The sequence below is a fragment of the Pseudomyrmex gracilis genome, unplaced genomic scaffold (assembly GCF_002006095.1).
Source record: "Pseudomyrmex gracilis isolate BER0280 unplaced genomic scaffold, ASM200609v1 scaffold_245, whole genome shotgun sequence".
In the NCBI taxonomy this organism is placed as follows: Eukaryota; Metazoa; Arthropoda; class Insecta; order Hymenoptera; family Formicidae; genus Pseudomyrmex; species Pseudomyrmex gracilis.
The window spans coordinates 203460-217425 of record NW_018020829.1 but is presented as its reverse complement, the minus strand read 5'-3'; the positions used below and the strand labels follow the sequence as shown (position 1 = coordinate 217425).

General features: G+C 34.1%; 2 protein-coding genes across 4 annotated transcripts; one reads left to right on the top strand and one right to left on the bottom strand.

The window, feature by feature from the left end:
• Positions 1-2262: 2262 nt before the first annotated feature.
• LOC109859172 (carnitinyl-CoA dehydratase-like) lies at positions 2263-3807 on the bottom strand. The gene is made up of 4 exons (XM_020437173.1): positions 3525-3807; positions 3184-3437; positions 2809-3103; positions 2263-2607 (listed from the first exon to the last, which is right to left on the bottom strand). The coding sequence occupies exons 1-4, from the start codon at positions 3637-3639 to the stop codon at positions 2330-2332; spliced, it is 942 nt and encodes a 313-aa protein (XP_020292762.1). The 5' UTR covers positions 3640-3807; the 3' UTR covers positions 2263-2329.
• Positions 3808-4921: 1114 nt separating this feature from the next.
• LOC109859171 (KH domain-containing, RNA-binding, signal transduction-associated protein 2-like) lies at positions 4922-11106 on the top strand. Of its 3 annotated transcripts, none has more exons than XM_020437171.1 (10): positions 4922-5243; positions 5984-6105; positions 6194-6310; positions 6390-6705; positions 6776-6887; positions 6994-7077; positions 7243-7319; positions 8051-8135; positions 8255-8382; positions 8581-9418. In XM_020437171.1, exons 1-9 carry the CDS (start codon positions 5039-5041, stop codon positions 8352-8354), a joined length of 1218 nt encoding a protein of 405 aa, XP_020292760.1. In that variant the 5' UTR covers positions 4922-5038; the 3' UTR covers positions 8355-8382; positions 8581-9418. The 3 variants fall into 3 exon arrangements, with proteins under 3 accessions (XP_020292760.1, XP_020292758.1, XP_020292761.1); XM_020437169.1 differs by having other exon boundaries at positions 6994-7110; XM_020437172.1 differs by lacking the exons at positions 8051-8135; positions 8255-8382; positions 8581-9418 and adding an exon at positions 10673-11106 and having other exon boundaries at positions 6994-7110.
• Positions 11107-13966: the final 2860 nt, after the last annotated feature.

Sequence of the window (13966 nt, the reverse complement as noted above, 5' to 3'; positions counted from 1 at the left end):
CTCGCATGACTGTTCTTCTTTTTCTTCATCGTTCTCGTCTTAATCTTTTTCTTTTTCAGTAGATGCGCGCGCGAGATCGTCTGAGAGAGCGACGCGGAGCCAAGAACGTGGAGCCAGAAAATTGAGTGTTTGAGCGCGTAAACAATAACAGTTTACGCAACCGCGGCGAGCTCCACGAGAAGAGCAACACGAAGTTGAGGAGAAACACATTTGCGCTACTATTTTACAATCTCTAACCTATGCAATTTTTTTTGTTTTTTCTTGAAAGCGACGTGAGACTTAAATATTGGCTTGTTTGTGTTTAATTATTTGTTTTCTTTCTTGTGGTTTTAAAAAGCGAGACGAGAAGTTGTTTCTTTTTCTTCTTATAAATTCGTTGTTTGTGTGGATGTAAATCATCTCTTACGACGCTTTTCAAGCGGTTATGACAATCAGGGACAAAAGAGGCGATTGACGCATCATACCGTGAGTACCTGTCAAGTGCAAAAGGATATGGAACACGAAGAGAGAGATAATGGTGGGAAAGGATTCTCTCTCTCTTGCGAGAGAGAGAGAAAAGACAGAGGAAAGAAAGAAGCACGCATTAGCGGCTCGTAAAGCAAGGCGCACCACATTCACCGGAGGTATCCGCGCCAAAGGGGGAAAAAGCAGCGGCGTACCCGATGGTGGGGAGGAGAACCTCTGGTTCTGCACCGAGGGAACCCTCGCGTCCTGACTTCTGGTCTACAAGGAGGACGTGGAGGCGGAGGAGGAGGAGGGATACGGGCGATTGCGCAACAATGCGCCGCTACCTGCACTCGTTTCGTCACACACAGGCTTTTAAACAGGCTTGATGGTGGTTGGCCGGCCGGGGGCTCGTATTACTTTCGCCAATTAAGCCTTGCGCGCGGCCTTTGTAATTTAACTTGCGTGTACATATGAAATTCCAGAATTATTCGGATTTCGGGACGCGCTGACAGATTGATAACGCGCGTGCTTTGTGCATTCGTCGTGTGGAGAAAATAGGGTGGTTGCTCTCTCAAACGCATTCCCTATTAATTAGACAGATGTGCAGTATATTGCGGATATCGAGAATATCGCGCCGTGCGCATATTTTATACGACGAACATCTGGTTTTCATATAATATCGTTAGTTACGTCATATCGGTTACTTAAACCGTATTTCAAAACAAATATAAAGACGACACGGTCGTCATCGCGTTATTTGATCTCAGCGTAGCTCGAAACCGTAAACAGTAAAGATCGGAATCACTGATTCGAATCTATGCTAGAAAGGCTCTCTGGCGATAATTTGATTTTCTCTGTTATCGTAACGATTTTAACACGGATCCGAATCTGTGCGTTTTTCACTCGATTTGAAAATTCGTTACGCGCGAATTTTATAATAAAATACATTATGCATAAATATTCCGAATCGACATGACGATCGATTAAGAGTTAAATACATTAGAAAACTCATCTTTTTTTTAAAGCGTGCGCGCATGTATTTATAAAGACAATAAAAAAAAGATTTTATAAAAAAAACATTAATATACTTACCGAATGTCTATCAAGCCGCGGTGATAAGTTAGAAGCAACATCTGTTGAAAAAGAGATGTTAGTAAATATAATTGTTCGATTAAGACGATACTCGTTTGTATAAGTTGTATGTGTGTATGTATGTGTGAGTAGCGCTTAATAGAAATAAAACAAAGATCTCTTCTTAGGCGTTTAGTATTTTATAAAAAAATAAAATAAAATAAAACAAAAATAAAACACAATAAAAGTAAATTAAAAATAATAAAAAATAATAAAAAATAATAAAAAATAAATTTCTCTCTTCCTTTCTTTCAAACAATTTTGTACATCTGTTACAATAATTTTGATATTGCCGTAACAAAACTACATCACAAGAGATGAATAAATAATAAATTTGACACTCCTGATCGCAAAGGATGTTAAAAAAGATGTTCTGTCGAAGCTACGCAAATCATCGCAAAAAAAATTTATCGATTAAAAAAAATTTCTCAGAATACAAATTATAATAGTTAAAAATAAATCTGACGAATATATATATATATCTTGCTTTTAGTTCATGTTACAAACTGTCGTGATAAAATGTACATTCGATGTAATGTGTGTTTATAGTATGTACAAATAATGCAATTGGAAAATTATAGAAACCGGGAATTTTATTAAGCCTAAACTATTGAACTTAATGTTATATATATATATATATGTATATGTATATATATATAAAGTTAAGGGTATATACATATATATATTACAATATATATATATATATATATATATTTATATAAAATTACACAGTCATGTAGTGTGAGATTCTTCATAATAAATTCTTATCTAATTCTTTAATGCTTTTATCTTGAACCGTAATATTATGAAATTTCCCGTGTCTTCCAATTTTTTCATCAATAAATCTTTTGGCACCTGGAACACCATCCTCAAATAACAAGTGTGACGAATTATCCTTCTCAAACTGTAGAGCTTCATCTAACTGTTTTGATGAGAACGTGGCGTAATGCATTGACGCACGATCTGCCAGCAAAGACTTTTGTGGAAATTTCACAAGAGAAGATGCCAAATTTACTGCAGTGCCTATAGCTGCAAAAATGAGCATTATATATGTATATATGTATATAGTATTTCAACCTAACCTATATTTTTATTCTACAAATTAATGCACTTGCTTTTAGTTCGATAAATGTGCTAGTATAGTACTTATAGTCAATTTCATTGCACATTGTAATTGTGTTCCTTTTACACTTCTTGAAATAATTGTATAAGAAATCTCATTTTTCATACCTGCGCCACAAGATGTGTATCTATGTGCAATTCCCCAATTGAATGCTTCTTCCGCACTAGCTAATCTTCCTGTTAATATAAGATCCATAGCTCTGGAATATCCGATCAGAGCAGGTAAACGAACAGTGCCACCAGATAAGATTGGAATACCAAAACGTCTGTTCAAAAATCCCACCATTGCAGTTTCTTCTATGACTCTTAAGTCGCACATTAAAGCAAGCTCGAAACCAGCACCAACTGCATATCCATTCAAGGCTGCTACCAATGGTTTCTTGGATAATTCAGTCTTATTGGCCTACAAACAAACTTATCAAGTTGCCTCTATTTTTATTGAATAATTGATTTTCTAACATTAAAAATACAATATAAATATACCAATGGTCCAAAAACTGGTATGCCTTCTTCACTTTCTCCATTATAATCTGCAATTTCCTTAAGATCATAACCAGCACAGAAATTGCCTCCTATTCCATATAACACTCCTACTGTTGCATCTTCATTATTTTCAAATTCATCTAATGTTTCAGACAATAATTGCGCAGTTGCAGCATCTAAGCAATTTCTCTTCTCTGGACGATTGATACCGATTGTAGTCACTTTACCCATTTGATTCACCAGTATTGTCTTTTCTAAAACGTATATTTTCACATTTTCGTCAAGCTGTTACATCTTCTAATCTACATATCGTATGATTTGTTGTTATTTCGAATACAAACCTTTATTTTTGTCTACATTTGCAACCGGCTCCGAGGTTAGGTTCCGTTGCAAATTATTTCTTAATAACTGAGCGTACGACCCAATCAATTTTCTCCACGAATGGATTCTTCTCATTGTAAATTTGTTTTCTATGACAAGTTATACGTTACACTTTTATATTGAATGCTACTTAACTTGTGAAAAGAAGAAAATTTTTAAAAACTCGTTCTTATATATATACATATATATAAATCGTTTTTATATATATTTCAAAAGAGAGAGAGAGAGAGTAGCTTTGCCTAAATAGCGCATGCCCCTTTGCGAGAGGAGCAAAGGAAGCAAAAGCCTTAGAGTAGAATACTCTATAAGATGAGTATAAAAATTATACACTAGTGACACCTGGGAGTCTATTGTGTATTAAACCTGTTCTACATTGATAGCAAGCGCAAACGCAAGGAACAGGTCTGGTAGAATTGACTAATCGTATTGATCAAATCAGCCAATTGACCAGCGTGATTGGTCAATTCTACGAGATCTATATCTTTCGTTTGCGCTTGCGATCAATGTAAAACGGGCTTTATGCAATAGGTCTGTTCTTTTTACCTGAACTGGCTACACTAACAAAGCTACACTCGATTCAAAGAAGAGAATTTCGACGGACAAAAACGCGTTCGTTTCGCGCACGTCTCCTACAAAAAAGTCTTCCCACTCCACAGCCATTGGCTGTCAGCAAGTGTCCCGCCAATCCCGCACGCAACGCTATCCCTACTCTGCCCGCTTTTCTTCTCCTATGCGCAGTAAAATTCTCTTCTCTAATTGAATCAAGTGTAGCTTTGTTAGACAATAGATTGACATAGAAATGTAGCCAAAGATAAAGAAAGATACGCGTGATGCACAATGTGTTTATGGATGCGTTCAGACAACTCAACAGTTGCACAACGGTTGAGAGATAATCACTTCTGATTGGATCATACTTTTGAAACCGCAGCAGATTTTGAAGAACAGTCCTATCATAAGTAATGATCTCTCAACCGTTGAGTTGTCTGAACGCACCCAATGTGTTCCTCTATTTCTCATTAAAGGTCATTCTACATAAGACGCAGACGCAGGTCGCAGGACGCTGATCTCGCGGAATTGACCATTCACGTTTGTCAAATCAGCTAATCGACTTACGTGATTGGTCAATTCCTCGAGAGCAGCGGCCTGCGTCTGCGTCTTATGTAGAATGGCCTTAAGATCGTTTTACATTAGTTGCAATGCGCAAACGCAAGTAAGAAGTTCTTGCGGAATTGACCAATTATAGTGGTCGATTGGCTTTGATTTGATCAATGCGATTAGTCAATTCTACGAGACTGGACTTTTGCGTTTGCTATTTGACTAATGTAGTACGATCCTTAATGGACATGTGCGCGCGAAAGAGTCGGCCATTACGTACTCGAGCTTGCAAAACGCTCTCTTCTCCAGTTCGCGTCAATTTGTTCTACGAAAAAAAGGTCAGGATATTGATAATACTTATAGGTCGGGCATCTGTAAAATGGCAAATATAGATGTGGAAAGGGCGAATAATGGTGAGTTTAAGTATGAAGGCGACAATGACATGAAACCGAGAATGATGGAAGATAGCGACGATAAGGATCATCAAGTTGACAAAGCCGGTGAATATATGCGTGAGCTTCTTCAGGAAAAGGTTCAGCTCGATAGCCAAAAGTGTTCCAACGCAATTCGATTGCTAGATCAAGGTACGTGGTGAAAGATTAATTACTTGGTCTTACATTTGTGGAGTGCATGCAACATTTAATGTATACTTTGTCTCTGTTGGTCTATTAATATTATTAACATCACTTAACGAAGTTTACTTGATTAAACAGTGCTAAATATTTATTCTTGCGAATTGCGACCAAAGCATTTGTAAAGTTAAATTTCTACAACTTGTATAGTATGTATGTGAAGAAGAAAGTGATACACAGCATGTATGTGTATATGTCTGTATGCAAACACAAAAACATACAAACTTACATATATAGTTTTTATAAGAGTTAAAAAAGATAAAATTACTGAAATTAAATTGATATTTATTTCAATTACATGTATTTAAGTAAGTTTTTTTAGAATTTGTACTCGTAAAACAAATTTATTTATAATATGTATAATAAAACACAGATGTAAGTAAACATATTAATATTAACTTGAGCTGAATTTTATGCTTATTGTTTGAAATGTAATGTAAGATTCTCAAATTATATAATGTGATCTCAAATAACATTAAATAGAAACACATAAACCTCAAATATATAAAAGATAAAATCTTAATCTTAAGTAACACATCATCAAGTAAATTAATTATGTAATGGTATTTATAAAATAAACAGGAAACTGTGCATTTTATCAATCCTACTTTATGTCTAGAAACTATGTGAGATAAGCTTTGAGAGATAAAACACAAATATTTTGTTGCATCAAAAACTTGCATATTTTATAGAAATACAAAAAACACAAGCAATTGGAAAACCATTGAAAGATTCGAAATATGTGGATATCTATCGTGAAAAACCAGTTCGTGTGTCTGTTAAAGTTTTGGTGCCAGTTCGCGAACATCCTAAGGTAAGTAGATATGTAGATATTATTGAATAATAATGAGAAAATATTTTAGATGTATCTCTCTCTAAAGTATAAAATTTTCTGCCTTTAGTTCAATTTTGTTGGAAAACTACTAGGTCCAAAAGGTAATTCTCTCAAACGTCTACAAGAAGAAACAATGTGCAGAATGGCAGTATTAGGTAGAGGGTCTATGAAAGATAGACAAAAGGTAGATGACAATCAAGACTTTTCTTGATGATGGTTGAGTCTTCAGAAAACATTTGTGCTTATCTTATCTTTGGTCTCAGGAGGAAGAGTTCCGTAATTCTTTAGATCCAAAGTACGCACATCTTATGGACGATTTACACGTGGAAATCACTGCTCTTGCGCCACCGGCCGAAGCTTACGCCCGTATCGCTTTTGCACTTGCCGAAGTGCGGAAATATTTGATTCCCGACAACAACGATAACATTCGTCAAGAACAAATGCGTGAAATGGAGATGACCATGACTGACACTCCTTCCTCGGAAGAGCGAAGAGCTCCGATGCGAGCACCTATGGGTCCTAGTGGCAGTGGTATATTAAGACCTGCTGCGAGGCCGGCAATCCCTAGACCATCTAGAGGTTTGTTGTCTATATATAGTCAAAATTATATTGATTGCGACATTAATACTGTCAATTGTTTATTGCTCAGCTATTCTTCCACCGCCACCTGCTAATCGTGGCCCACCTAGACCTGTGCCACCAAAATCCAAAGTATTCTCGATCTTAGATCGTGCGCGAGCTGCTGTAGATCAAAGTTATGGGTAAGATTTTACGTGACATCGTACTTTTGACAACGCAGATTCTTTCATTGATGTGCATCAGTTACTATAACAAGTTGAAATTATCTTCTCATTCTTTTATTATTAGATACGAGACACCAACTCCTCCTGCATCAAACCGTGTTGGATCACATGATTTTGACTATCGTGGATCATCGTCCAGCAATGCTCGGTACGGAGATCGTCTTTATTCATCAAATTCTGGGTATATACCATAGTATTTAATATCAATTAAATACGTAAGATGAAACATTCAATTTAACAGTAATGTTTGTAGTGTGTATGTTGGTTGTTATGTGATTGAATAATTATTTAATCGAAATTTCTATTTTTCAAGATATACAACTTACGAGTATGAAGATGAATCCGCACCGCATTCTGGACACGAGTACTACGAGTCTTCAGATTATCCAGGTACTTCATTGCATAATTCTATATATTCGTTTATAAAATCATTTTTTAAGTTATTTGCGTATACAGTTTACAAGAGTCTCTTTTTCTGACAATGAACGCGAATGAGTAACTACTAATTTTCGTATATACAGGGTGTTAAGAAGATTAGATCGTAAAATTAACTTTTAAGAAAAACGAGGAGAACTTTTCTAACAATTGTAAAATTAAAACGAAATGAGAAATTTTTGTATACACGTTTTGTACAAGTTTTTATGTATATATTTTTTTATAAATCAGTTTTATTAATACACGGAATAAAAGTGTTTGTAATAACATTTGTTAAAAGCAAATAATAATTTACACGGAAATATCGATGTCATCTGATTTTAAAGATTGTTTCACATCTCGATGTCACAAATTTGACACCAATCAATTTTAGATTTGTAGACGTAATTACATGTAGACAATAAAAATAAATAACATAAAATAATTTTTTGTTTTTACCAAATATAAAATTCATGTGCAGTTGCGATGCAAATCTGCACACAATTTAAATGCATTTATAAAATAAAAATTGAAATTTAAACCCTGTATAAAATCAAATGCATGATACACAGTGTGCAAACGTTCACACTTGTAGTAAAAAAAAATCGTCGAAATGACGAGCGATATTAGAATATATTGACGATTTACACACGACGTTGCTGGCTAAACAAAAATAATTAAAGCGCATCAATCCATGAAATTCACAGAGGAGTCATCGAACCGAGCTTGGAAGTCATACAAGACTACATCGGCTTCGCGCTATCGCACCACCCCATATACTCGACCTTCCAAGTAAATACCTAAGAAAAATTCTTTTATTTCGTCTTTTTTGTTTTTATTCTTAATCCTTTTTGTTTTATTTGTTTTAATTGTTTCGTTTTTAATGTCTTTTTGACCTCATTATTTCATAGCGTTGTTCCCAATCCGTTGCCAACTAATCTTCCTAATGCACGGCGGCCTATGATGCCTACGATGCAGAAACCGATAAACGAAAGAAATCCTCGTCCTTAATAAATCAGAAGAAACAGGGGTTAACACGGTATGCCAAAATATGTAACTTTATTTTGATATTCAGAAGAATCAACTAAATTAACAAGACGAAATTTTATATTTCGACGATTAATCAAGAAATTGGAATTTTTTAATTTCATTTTTTTCTTACACACTACTACGTTTTCTACACTCCAATCGCACTCAGTCAGATACGAATGCTCTATTCGATAATGATAATTTTCAGATCAATTAACTCTACTGCTGGATAAAGAAGAACGTGTATCTCTAACCCGTACAAATATAAAGAAAATGGTTCCACTCGAGACTATAAGTAACCTTTTCCTCAGAATAATTTTCCGAACAAAAAACCGTGTTCTTTTAAAAGATGTAGTCTTAATAGCGAATGTCTTAATCAGACACTCGTCAAGTTTGTCATAACAGTATACCGAGAAATATCTATTAATTAGAATAATACAAATATATATATATATATTTTTTTTTATTAATCGACTATCCTTCTGAAGTAACTGTATATACTTGATGCACGTCGTCAATTTGCTTCATACAAGTTTTTACATCACTATTAACACATTCATGCATATAGAGATTTCTTCCACTGCTACTCTTCTAATTGATTTTTTTTTACACCTTGATTTCCACACAATTAATTTTTCGAACAAACTAACTCCGTTCCTATAAAGTCCTTTTCCTAAAATTTTCGAATCCGAGAGAGAGAAGAATTTAACTATTGACGAAGATTAAAGGACCAAGAGGATCAGTGGATTATAAATGAAGTAAAACGGTTTAAACAAGTGTCAAAACATAAAAACATCAATTATTACGCCTACGTAATTATATATACACAATATTACATGTTTAAATATATAAAAATGCATATTGCCTTAATAGTTTTTCTTCGAAACGTACTTAATGTCTTCAAATGTCTGAAATTGAATTATAAATAACGCATTAAAACTAAAAAAAATTCTAATCTAATTAATTTTTTTTTTAAGTTTTGAGTGACGCATCGAATAGTGATATTAGTTTCAGTCGTTTCAATATAAGTTTGTATTTTTTTATATTTTGATAAAGTATTGAATTATATTGAATATTAAAAAAGTACTTATTATAAAATAATAAGTACTTTTATCTATAAATACTTTTATTAATTTAATTTATAATAAATACTTTTTAAAAAATAAAAAGTACTTATTATAAATACTTAAAATTAAAAATCGTTGAGAAAAATTTATATTGAAATATAAAAAAAACGGTAACAACATAAAATGTCACATTTCTCGTTGTTGCGAGCAAAACAAACTTAAAACATTTCAATGAAATGCAAACTCTAAAAGTTATATTATAAATTGACAAAAATATATATACATAAGCTTGTATTACTGACATAATATAAGTTACACATTGTCAAGGCTAAAAACTACATAATATTTAAGATTAAGATTTGCATATATTAAAACAAAAAACAAAAAGATATTAAGTAACGATTCGTATTTTTTTGTGTAGAAAACAAAAGAATTAGAAATAATAAATCCGTTGATTTGTATGAATGTATACACTTTACTGATAGAATCGGTATAACTCTAGCAGTGTAATCTGATTGTATAAATATCCAAAACTACGTTAAATATGTAATAATTTTTTCTCTTTGAACATATTGTCCTTAAATGATATGTTCTTATTCTATAACACAATGTAATTTCTCATAAATTGTGTGTGAAATAAATACGACATAACTCATGAAACATTTTGTTTGAAGAATACCAGAATAAACTCCCATAATCGATTATCATTAAGATTCTATAGCAATTCTACAAGAAACAAATTCTTATATACATGTATATAAGTCTCGTATTCTCATAAAATAAACAATTTTATCGCGTGTAGCGTGAATATAGTTGTATAAACAAATAAAATTACAATGTAAAAATTGTACTAAATGTATTGCGTAAAATTTACATAATTAGCAGAGATAAATCTAATATACATCGATATTATTAAATATCTTTAGAATAGCTTTTTTCCGTTTTAAACGTCATTGTTCGGGTAAAATATGAAAAAGAAAACAGGATTTAAATTACAAATAGAATATTAATACGTACAGAAATATAATGGATGTTTTTTATTCAAAGTGCGTGCGTTAACTTAGGAAAGATTTTGCAAACATAAACGAAATAAAAAAAAAAAAAACTAAAATCACACGGCGAAAATAAAATTGTTTACGATTACTTAAAAATTTATTGAAAGAATTTTTTAGAAGCACATGTGGTATACTGTATAATTTTATTTTAATGGTGATGTTTATATATTTCACATAGGTGGATAAAAGATTGCGAAGATCGCACGGGAAAATCACGTTGTTTGCGGATTGAAATATTGTTAAGTCTTTTTAATCACGGCGGACTGTTTGAAGTGCAACGAATGCTTAGAAATGACGTGAGTATTCTTAATTTTTTTGTACACTTTTCGTAATTTAGATACGTATGTACATTTATTTGCTAAGTAAGTATTTAGAAACAAGTGCAAAACTACACCGATTTATTTAACGACCTCTTCTAATTTATTTTTTACGTTTGCAAAAATAATGTTACTAATTTACAGTGCGTTTAAAAAAGATATTTGCACACTTCATAGTTTTCAAATGGAAGAGGAAAGAAAGTACTGTACACCAATGTATCTTTCGATAAAAACTTTGCGATAATATCTTTGTTTCGAGAGAAAGAAATTGTGAACTGTGCAAATAGTTTTTTTTTTTTTTTTTTTTTTGTATACATATAGTGCATTATATAATATATATATATATATACTCGATATTATATTACAAAGTGAGAAATAAATGAAATCAGAAAGAAAATTCCTGTTTCCTTTTAAAATTACACAATTACCTCCTCTCCTCTCACATATACATATATATATGTGCACCATATCATGTTTTAATTTGTCAAAAAAAACACGGTGATTTAATATAAAAGTTGAATTGTAAAAGCTGACATCGATTTTTATGTGTCGTACTTTAACACGCACACAACATACGCACAACACACGTGAAAGATTGTATGACAGGTGATTTCAAATTTATTTCATCACGTTGGCGGTTTGCTTAGAAACAATATTCTTATTTATTTATCACACACCAATATACAAAAATGAACTGTATAATCAATATCAGAATATAATATACTACGAAAATTCAAATATATTTAATAAAGATATATCTGAGTATCTTACAAGATTAGAGAATAATGCTTCAACTTGAAACAAAAAAATCATCTACAACATTCTTTGCAGTTGGCACAGAAATTCTGGTAGAAAAACATTTCTACGGCCGCGCGCGGTTTCGTTTCTAAAGGTTATAAATAAGTATATTTTTTGTTTTTAATTTACGCGAGTTTTTTTTCTTCTTAGCTTCTAACAAGTCGCATCTAAGTAGTCATGAGTGAAAATAAGATGCCGAGTTTTTTTTCTCTTCTCTCTCTAATTTCTTTTCCCTAACTATAATCCCTCTATGAGACACCTCTGGGAGCCTGAAAAAAAAAAAAAAAAAAAAAAAAAGTGCGTTCGTTCGCTATATCTCGTTCGCTTATGATACAAGTCGAGTTTACCGTCGCGCTTCGGAGAGCGTTTGCATCTTGCATCTGTTGAAACGCATGTTATTGTTTGCACAACTGCATTTTTTTCGGATGACAATAATGACCGGATATGTTGTTCACGTTAATTACTTTACGCGCCATTTTATTAATATCACAATTTATCATCAAATTGGAAAGATCTCATTGCGACATTTTGTGAATTTTCTCTTCAATTTACATACACACACGCGCGTCATTATCGATGTGACGTGTTAAGTTTGAACTTGACGAAATGTAAACATCAATTATTGCGATCGAGGATTTCAAGTAAAATGCGTTTTAACAATTACAAAACTTTTGCGCTTGTAGAGAGCGGAGGCGACTCTGCTGTAAGGCCGAGCTCTGCGGTAACAGAGAGTCCGACGTGTTACAATACACTTGTGAAACTTCCTACGTACGTACTTCTCTCGTGTCCGGTGCGAGAAAATGAGGAAGAAGCCCTCATGTGTACTCGAGAGCTTGTGTAAATATAATAATGAAAGAATGTGAGACGATGCGCGCGCGCGCACGAGGGACGATACAAAGCCCTTCGGTATAAAGAGCTTTCACGTTTGTGAAGAAGAGAGTGTGTTACACCAGATTTCAGCGCATAATAGCCGTTCGCTCTCTCTCTCTCTCTCTATCTCTCTCTGAGCTGAAGCTTTACTTCCAGAGTCGCCTCTAAACGCCATGAGACTTCGTGTAAACTGCCCACGTTCGATTCTATGGTATAACGAGCCGGTCTCTTCCTCTCTTTTTCTCTCTCTCTCTCTCTCTCTCACAATCACCTAATACTTCACCTCTATGAAAAAACATGGAATAGTATATTTGTTATCGGTTTACACCTTAATAATGTACGATTATATCACAAGAGAAAGATTCAAATGTGTGTTCTGTACATGTCCCGCGACGACGCGAGGTCGCAATCCGCCCTCGTTCCCCTTTTCTTTTTATTTACTTCTTCTTCCTCTTCCTCCTCCTCTCTTTCCTTCGGTTGTCTTTTTTTAAATCTTACATTTATATACGCCTAAGATTTAATTACAAAGTTAGATATGTCTCAGGTTCACCTGTGGTATTGTACTTCATACAATTTTCTCGCGACCGGCGAGCTCTCGAGAGATGCGGCTTGACGAGCCGTTTCATTGGCGCGCGCGAAAACTTTCGTTTTCGTCGCGCGTGTATATGTGTGTAAGTGTGAGTGTGTGTATGTGTGTGTGTCGAGTGTCCAACGAAAAATACTTCGCTTTCGTTGCACCGCTTTTATACCCTCTCCACGCTTTTAACTCTTTCGTTTTTTTTTTTTACCTGCTTGCTCTGCTTAAGTTGCGTTTGCTTACGTTAATAGCTCGATATCGATTAATTGGCACATCTGTTAAATGGCAAGTTTGTTTTTTGCATTGGCACGATAATGGGGTCCCAGGAATGGTCCCGAATACAGCCCTTCGGAGGAAAGTATGCGATCGCCACAGGCACAAGTAAGCGCGAAATGAAATGGCACGAAACGAGTCATTTGTGTCTTCGGATCGACGATCCTTTTTTTTACGCGGGAACGAGTTGTACAAATACATGTGTATAAGTTACAAGTAATTCAACGAGAAGATTTCGTTTCTGGTTTCAACCTCTTCGGTACTATCGACGCCGAATTTAACTGTAACGCGGCTTTAGGCCGTCAAATGACGCCCTACGTGCGGCGCACGCGCGCCCGTACCGAAGAGATTAAACAGATTGGTTTATGTATTCTAATCGGAAGGACTTCTGAACTCGACCATTCCTCGGACTTTGACGTTGTCCTTGACTATCACGCGGGTATGCACCTATTAAAAGGCAGAATATGTTTGATATGGAGATTAATCGCACGACACACCCTATTTATTTAAAGTAGAGATAACCGATCATCACCGATTGAACCGAGTTGCACTTCTCGATGCACTGCATGCTTCCAATTTTTGCGTACAAAAACAAAAATTAGTTCAAGTTGCGTTTGATATAAAGCACAAGTCCATT

Bases quoted from the DNA above. Each gene is read 5' to 3' on its own strand.
- LOC109859172 (XM_020437173.1), bottom strand. From the start codon at position 3,639: ATGAGAAGAATCCATTCGTGGAGAAAATTGATTGGGTCGTACGCTCAG. The intron at 3,104-3,183 runs GTATATTTATAT...GTTTGTTTGTAG, and splicing joins TACCAGTTTTTGGACCATTG to GCCAATAAGACTGAATTATC. The intron at 2,608-2,808 runs GTATGAAAAATG...TCATTTTTGCAG, and splicing joins ATACACATCTTGTGGCGCAG to CTATAGGCACTGCAGTAAAT.
- LOC109859171 (XM_020437169.1), top strand. From the start codon at position 5,039: ATGGCAAATATAGATGTGGAAAGGGCGAATAATGGTGAGTTTAAGTAT. The intron at 6,311-6,389 runs GTAGATGACAAT...CTTTGGTCTCAG, and splicing joins CTATGAAAGATAGACAAAAG to GAGGAAGAGTTCCGTAATTC. The intron at 7,111-7,242 runs GTATATACCATA...CTATTTTTCAAG, and splicing joins CTTTATTCATCAAATTCTGG to ATATACAACTTACGAGTATG.